The 8,093-nt window shown below is 51.8% G+C and overlaps 1 protein-coding gene across 1 annotated transcript in view; it reads right to left on the reverse strand.

Annotated features, from left to right (window-relative positions):
* The window catches only part of TNPO3 (transportin 3), a gene marked incomplete at its 3' end in the record, with an annotated part of 20,248 nt that extends 12,832 nt beyond the window's left edge, over positions 1-7,416 (reverse strand). Inside the window, 5 exon segments of the mRNA XM_009581284.1 lie at positions 795-938; positions 5,011-5,167; positions 5,993-6,066; positions 6,946-7,146; positions 7,345-7,416. Coding sequence (XP_009579579.1) covers positions 795-938; positions 5,011-5,167; positions 5,993-6,066; positions 6,946-7,146; positions 7,345-7,416 — 648 coding nt within the window.
* Between the last annotated feature and the right edge of the window lie 677 nt (positions 7,417-8,093).

The raw sequence follows: 8,093 nt of genomic DNA on the forward strand, positions 1-8,093 counted from the left end.
CGCGTGGGGATAGCTGAGCCGGGTGGCTGAGAAGGGCTTCAGTAAAACCAGGCAAATCAGTAAAACCTCCTGCTCAGGAGAAGATTTTGGAGTCTTTCATGCCTGCCCAAGAACAGGGAACGGAGCTCACCTCTGAACACGTATTCTCTGGGTCAAAATAGAAGGTGGGCGGGAAACAGTAACACTGAAGGAGCTGCAGAGCCTCTTTCCTCCACGCAAATGGCCAAACACACACACACTTTTTTGTTTGCGTCTGAAAGCTCCGCCAATACTTTTTGTCCCCATGTCACAAACCCTGAACTAAGGGCCAAGCACACAGGCAGAGGAAACCCTCGAGCGTACTTCTGGTCTCACCCTTGAGAGATCAGCCAATATTAGGTGTTACTTATGTGCTCTCTTCTAAGCTTCCCAGGGCTAACAGGAGGCAGGGAAGACAACTCGCAGCGGCAGCCAGAAGAGGACCTTTGCTGCGTGCTGCTGCTCTCCGAGTCTCCTCCGAGGCGGACAACCAGTACAAAAGGAAGATCATCGTTCCAGGCGGCACAGATCTGTTTCTGTGCACAAAGAGCTTGCTCTGCCCCGCCTGCTAGCAGAGAGGGACAGCTCTACGGAGCTGATCAAGGTAAAGACCAGAGGGTTCCACCTCGGGACAGGAAAGATGAAACTCACCTTCCACACCTGCACAGCGCACATGGAAAAGCAGCGTTAATCCTCAGATACTCTTGGATTTAAAAGTGACACCATGCTGGTACCCAAGGCCCACCACCACCTCATTTCCCAAGAGAAACACTCACCAGCACCTCAAAGAGGAGTGACAGTAACTTGCTGTTTGCCATGAAGGTGCTGTCCAGGACACCCAGGTTGAACCAGCTCCCCAAGCACCGGAAGATTTTGATGAGCATCTTCTCATCGTTGCCTGCTTTCTCCACGCACGTCATCTACGGCAGGACAAGGAAGAGCTGCTTAGGACCCCAACTCCAACATGGAATTTCACAAGCAAAATAATAAATAACTTTTGGAAAGCCATCCTGGAGTCTCTACAATTAGCATCAAGAACTCCCCCATGAATCTTAGCAAGACAGAGGGGGCCTGGGCCAGTCAGCCAGCAGTGATCCCTCCAAGAGGCACACACAAACTTTCAGCAATCAAGCGGCAGTGTTGTACCTACGTGGAAGCAATACTCTGACCAGAAGACACCTGAGGATGCCCACACCAGCAGAGAGGACTTCTGCATCTACCTAGGGTGACCACGTCCCCCCGCTGGCTTTGTATTCAGGAACATGACAGTGCTCTGTCTCCTCTCAAGAGCGTATGGACTTTGAGCATCGTCTCAAAGTCTACATGAAGCACATTCAAGAAAGCAGACTGCTCCCAACATCCCCGTCCCTGAGTAAAGTAGCCCTGGACTTAGTGAGATGTAGGGGCAGAGCTAAAAACCTCTCAGTCAACTTCAGCTGCTGTTACAGAAGTGAGAAAAGCAGTTTGAGTGTTTTCGTTCATGCCCAGCCCATCAGTTTTCTGCAGAATCCTGTCTCAGACTGGTGGAGCACAGACACGAATGAGTTTCATACGTGATAAATCCCTAAACTCACGCAAATCCCAATTTAATATTCCTCGCCACAAAACAACCGCTGTCAAAAAGAAGATGGGTCCTGAGGGTCAGACCTACCCCAAAGGCCAACCTGAGGAGAGTCCGAACACACCATCGCAGCGTCAGAGACGGGATGTGGGTCTGGCAGCAGCCAGACTTCATTTCCAGCGGTGGCCAATACTTCTGCTCCACAACAGCACCTAACAGCAACCCTTACCAAATCCTAACACCAAAGGAAGCCCTGACCTCGCCAGGCTGAGGGAAAGGAAGAGTAGGTGGACAGGCAGGACCTGGAGAAGGATCCCAGACTCCCTTCTCCCCAGAAGAGAGCCTAGACTGGCCAAGCAATCCTGCACACGAGAGCTTCCAGAGATCCTCACTCCTCGCTTGACACTTCAATCCTGAAGGAAGAATGTCGTACTTCATCACAGTCCCTCTACAATTTTTTAAAACCCCGTTTTATAACTCAAGAAAGTGAATTTAGCATTTAAATCCTACACAGAAAATTTGATTTTTCTCTTCAGGCAGGTGGTTGAAATGTCTGTGCTGGGATTTACCGTGAAAGCTCCAGGCAGATGCAGAGGAAGTCTGAACAGAAAGTCTTACGACAGGGCTACAACCCTTGGCGATCCAGCACCGGCGCCTCGCATCGTCTCCGGTAAGGCTGCGAGCAGCCGGAGCGAGGTGATGTTGCCTGTCTCACCGATGCGACAGCCAGACTTCTCCGAGACGTCCGAGGAAGAGAGGCTGAGGGCTGGAGATGGCTCGGAGGGATGGCATGCCGCAGGGATTTGAGGAAGGTGAAAAGACTTTCAGAACTGAGTGAGGACTCTTTCAAAGACAATTAAGCCTACGGAAGAAGTGGAACTGGGCTCCCCTAATGGCTGTGGTGGTAATGGCACGGACCTCTGCTGTGATAAATACAGCTTAAGGGCGGAAGAGAGTCTTCTCAAGCAAGACCCGAGCTGCTACTGAGCGGAGGACATAGCTAAACTTGTGTCCTGATACACAGGACGAAAGGAAACAGCCCCAAGCTGCGCCAGGGGAGGTTTAGATTGGATATTAGGAAAAATCTCTTCACCAAAAGGGTTGTCAAGCCCTGGAACAGGCTGCCCAGGGAAGTGGTTGAGTCACCATCCCTGGAGGTATTTAGAAGACGTGTAGATGTGGTGCTTAGGGACATGGTTTAGTGGTGGACTCGGCAGTGCTGGGTTAGCTGTTGGACTTGATGATCTTAAAGGTGTTTTCCAACCTACCTGATTCTGTGATTCTATGATCCTTGATTGTCACGATCCCCCTTCCTTCGGAGTTACCGCAGTAACTCCAGAAAATGAAGCCTCCTTCCCAGGTCTCCACGGGAAGAGCCAAAGCCAGACATGGCACAAACATGAAACATCCACCAGAAGTATCTGCCACGCTCGTATCTCTATTCCAGATACTCTCTGTGGCTTTCTTAACCACAGACCCACAAAAAGCAGTGTGGAAACAGAATGGGGACCTTCTGCAAAGGTTTCAGGCCAGGTGCAAACTTAAACTGAGCCCTCCTTACCTCTACTCCACTCTTTTCTCCAAATTAAACAAAGGAAAACTGCCGGGGGTCGAGTTTGTGTTGGGTCCCATCCGAGAAGGGGATTCAGGGAGGGAAGGGATATCGGGGAGGGACTGCAGGTAACGTCCGAGAGGCAGGAGGGGATAAATGAAATGGCAGGTTACACGAGTCTGGAGAAAGATGCGATGCACTGCAAGAAGCGAGGCTTCTCTGGGCAGAGAATCAAATCCCAGGGAGGGCATCCCCCTTCTCGCTGGCTTCTGAGAAGAAGCCTCGAGTCCTCTGCCTATTTCTGTGCAGCACAGTACTGGGGACGTGCAAAGACGCTGCATGCGAGAGCTAAAAAAGACATGCAGAAGCATTAATCGAGGAGAAGAGAAGATGGTCACATGTAAAACTAAAGCCCTACAGTTTTGCTCACCGATGAGAAGGAAATCTAACCGACAGTCTAACAGCAAAGGGTAGGCGTGTTTCAAAGGGAAACTGAAATTCTGTCATTTGGAGAAATGGCATAAAAAAGCACAGCAAAACATGGGTCATTTCACATGGATAAAGTAGAAGGAACCTCAGGATCCTTAATATCTTCAAGAGGGACAATTCCATTAACAAAGGAATACTGACGACAGGCTAGCAGGGCGAGAGGGAGGCGGCTGGAAGAGAGACGGGCAGACACAGACCCCAGGGCGCAGGGCAGCCAAGCACGGGCAGACGGGGCTGCAGAGCAGAGAGACGACTGCTGACGAGTCACTGCGACTAAACGCACCAAACCTCGGCTCCATCTGGAGCACGGTGACATTAACCAGCTGCTTGGTGGAAATTACAGACTTGATAGGTGCTGCTGAGGGTACGTGATCTTTCCTTCTTTAGATAAGCACCATGAAACGGTGGACACTTACGGGAAGCTCTAGAGGCTATGGCACATGCTCCATTTGAAGCCTGAGTCAGGGATCAGGTCGGCTACTCATTTACTGAGCTCAAACAACGCTGAAGAACGTGAGAAGTCTCTCTAGAAAGGAAGGAGCCAGCAAGGAACATTTCTTTTCAGTCCCTGAAGCAATTCACTTCAACGCTTATTCACTGCTCCCCAAACGTGCCCTGTTTTGGGGCCCACAACAGTCTCGTTCTTGGAGAGCATGAATGCTCCCTGGATGAGGAAACCTTTGAAGAACCACCAGGAGATTCAGCTACAGTCTCCCTGTTTGGCCAATACTAAATGTGACCTGCAGCTAAATGCATAACCTCAGCTTATCACACGATGGTCAGAAAGTAGGCATGTACCTACATTTGAAAGCGGCATGAGAAGAGAGAGAAATCAGTCTTTAAGTACCTGAATGCCCTTCTTCTAACACATATAGAGAGATATATATGTGCGTGGATCTAGAGATGATCTAGAGATGATCTAGAGATGATCTAGAGATCTACATACACACCCCCATAATGGGCTGAAGTAATTTCTCGCTTAACCATCAAATAACCCAAAACTACGACAGCCCGGCACAGGAATCCAGTCCTAGGCAACTCCTGACCAACAGCGCAGGAGACTGAAGACCTTTTCCCGAACTGAAGGTATACAGTGCCAGAAGAGACACCACACTCTGTACCACCAGCTAAAACAACGCAGTCCTCACACGGAGAGTCCAGCTGCAAGGACGAGAAAGTTACTAAATTTCTACAACTAGCTCCATTTTCAATCCAGGAACCTGACTGTGATTTTGATCTGCTTGGAACCGAAATATATAAAATCAGCTTGTTTCACGCAGACCAGCTGTTTGGTCACATCCGACCTGGAATAATCCGGATCAGTGATGTGAAGAGTGAGAAGAAGCCGCATGAACTTCTTTAGCAGTTGACCAGGGCTCGGTCTCCTTACCAGCAGAGAGATGACCGTGCTGGAATAGTACGCCAGATCTTCTATGATTTCGGTACGGCGGTTGGCTCCGATGCGCAAGGATCGGCTGTGAACCTCTTCTGGCAGCACCGTGAGGATTTCCAGCAGAAAGGGCAGTGATGTAACATCATTGCTGTACCTGAAACAACAACAGGGAAGGAAGGACAGTGCATGAAGGCAGGTGAGAGCCAAGTGCACGCAGAAAACCTAAATACCACCAAGCAGGTTAACAGCACAGTGAGAGCCGGGGGGGCATTTCAAAGAGATTCAGCACAAGTGTTATTGCAAACACACTCCAGTTCCAGCCGCAAGGGCAGAGCACCCTCGAGAGGAGTCTCTGTCAGTGGTTTAGCTCAAGATTTTCAACAGAAAAATGGCAAAAGCTTTCCCAGCCCATGAGCACATCGTGTCCAAGCGCCACTGCCCAGACAAATCAACCGCCCTCCGGCTACAGAAGTACCACGGGACCACCTCGGCACAGAGATCTGCCCGAACAAGACAGTCGCAGCATGCGGCATCCCACGTCGGCAAACACAGGACAGTGAAAAGCGCTGTCACACTAAAATTGGGCATTACTGCACCGGCCGAGCGAGTGCCTCGGGACACCCAACAGCAGCAGCGACTGACTCGAGCGCCCTGTTCAACCCTGCACTACGGCTAAAGCTGGGAGGGGGTGAGGGATCATCACGGAACAAAAAGAGGGATGAGGGAAATCGCTGAGGCTCAGAGAGCCGCGTCCACGGAAGCGTGCACGGCCTCTCTGTCACACAGAGCCACAGACAGAGCCAGCTCTCCCTCCAGCCCGTCTCCCTGCCATGATCCAAAACACTTTAAATTACTCATCAAGAAAGAAAAACTTCCCTGTCGTCGGGCCGTTTGCTGCCTTTTTGGACCGTGCAGGTCCACCCACTCAGCATTTACTCAAGGAACAGTTTAGAGTTTAATGATATAAACAACTACTTACTTTTCGACCAGTGTTTGTACACAGCCTTTCCAAGAAGCCATTTGCAGGGCAAGGTCTGCTATTGCTAAAGCAAGCTGAAAGGGCAAGAGGGAAAGAAAAAAAAAAAACACAGCTAAGTGCGGTGACTGATGAAATCTGCCCAACAGCACAGGAGAAAGGGTGCTGCGACCGTCAGACCTGAGCTCGGCAGGGCTGGCAGGTAACTCCGAGCCTGCAGAGGCAGGATATTAATTCCCAATATCCCTGTCGTGTGCGCAATCCCTGTATTTAACTGCAGAACGCCCACCGCCCCGATGGGGTGATATTCTCCGCTGGGCTATTTAGGGGCTGAAGAGGCACCCTCGCCTCAGTCTGTGCAGCGTCTGTGTCGCAGAGCCGTGTCGATGAGGCGTAGGGATAACGGGAATGCCGTATAGAGAGCAAAGGGATTTCCGAGAACATGCCAGCACCTCGGGAGAAATCCCCGCGGTCACCCAGGGCACTGCTGGGCAGATCAATGTTTTGTCTCCATTGCAGAGCACAGGAAAAACCCCAGGAACAGCTGTTCCTCCTCTCACCCTCTCCAAACAGCAAAAATCAGGATAAAGTAATTGATTTAAGTAAAGGAACCAAATAATAAAGGAGGGCAAACAATCCTGTACTGGGAGGCACGACCGGGCTGGCTGCAGGCATCGACCTTCTCTGTTCTCCATGCTGGAGGAAAAGCAACCAAGGGAGACCAAGGGCTTTGTCTCAGAAAAAGTCAGAAGTGACAAAAGCTGGAGCTGGTCACCATCGGTGTGACCTGCAGGCAAGCAATTACTGTAAGGAACGGCTCTAGCAGGGCTGTGACACAAGCCTGGCTGCTCTCCGCAGCGAGTCGGGACTGAGCGGTCCAGGCTTTACGCTGAGAGCAGCCTCAGACCTCTCTCGTTTATAGAGCAGCTCCTTCCACCCCTCCGCTCAGCACCTACCTGGGTTACGATGACCGGTGACAGGTCTTTCAAGTTCTGGATGTGGGACAGCAAAGAGTCCCGTAACGAAGCGTGGGAGTCCGTGGGGAGTTCGTAGAAGGAAGTCTGTATCTTCATCTTCATGGTCTGCGCCGCGAAGTAGCACGACTCCACATCCTGACGGATCTGCAGCAACTGGTCCGAGATCTCCCAGGCGTGGACCTGGAGGCAAAGCACGGCATCGTCAGCGAGCAGGCCGGGCAACGTGGAGCAAACTGAGTAGGTCCCGGCAGGCTTAAGAGAAAACCCAAATTCCCCCAGATGAAAATGTATTCTCTCCATCAAAATACCCCCATAATTTTCACCAGGAGAGTCCACGCCGCGTTGCTGTCACAGCTCAGGCCGCGGGGGCTGGCTAACGAAGACGCCGGGCCAGTGATAGCCACCGGATGAACCGAAGGAGCAGATCAGCTTCCAGCACACACCCGACATCGGCGGAGATGCTCGTGGCCTCAGTTACCACAGTCCCTCCGGGAGAGCAGATTAGAGAGCGATCCGATGCCCGTCCTTGCAGTAAAGAGCAATGAAAGAGGCTTTTTCGGGCTAAGGTTGATAATTGCTGCGCCTATTACACAGCAATAAAACCGGAGAGAGCCCAGCAAGGGACAAATGGAAAAAGGAGGATTGGATAAAGGTCTCCCCAGATCAAAATAACGATATGTAATTGCAAGATTGAAGCCGCCGGGCCCATCTGAGAGCGCACGCTGGGACCAGTGACTCCACAGCAGACTACGGATGCGCCGAAGAACTAAAAAAAAAGGTGACGCACAAGCGGGTCGAGGGGAGCCAGCAACGATGGAAATCATCGTCTGCCCGGCCTCGGAGAGGCACCGAATGGCCGCCTGGCTGGTACGAGACCGAGGGCTTTGCCCTTTGCGCGGGACCAGAAGCTATGGGAGAGCAGTGGGAGAGCCGGAGGACCGGTGGGCACCGCCGGGCAGACCCCGTACCACCCGGCGCCTCGCTGAGATGGGGGGACGGGCAGCCACGGGGGACAAGCCCTTACGCCCCCGGCACCATTTAGACCTGCTGAAGCATCTACCGCACAGGGTTTGGTGGGAAAACGAAGCCCGTCGGGGAAGGAAAGCTTGTCTGGGCCACCAAGCGTC

The sequence above is a fragment of the Fulmarus glacialis genome, unplaced genomic scaffold (assembly GCF_000690835.1).
Source record: "Fulmarus glacialis isolate BGI_N327 unplaced genomic scaffold, ASM69083v1 scaffold36297, whole genome shotgun sequence".
Lineage (NCBI taxonomy): Eukaryota > Metazoa > Chordata > Aves > Procellariiformes > Procellariidae > Fulmarus > Fulmarus glacialis.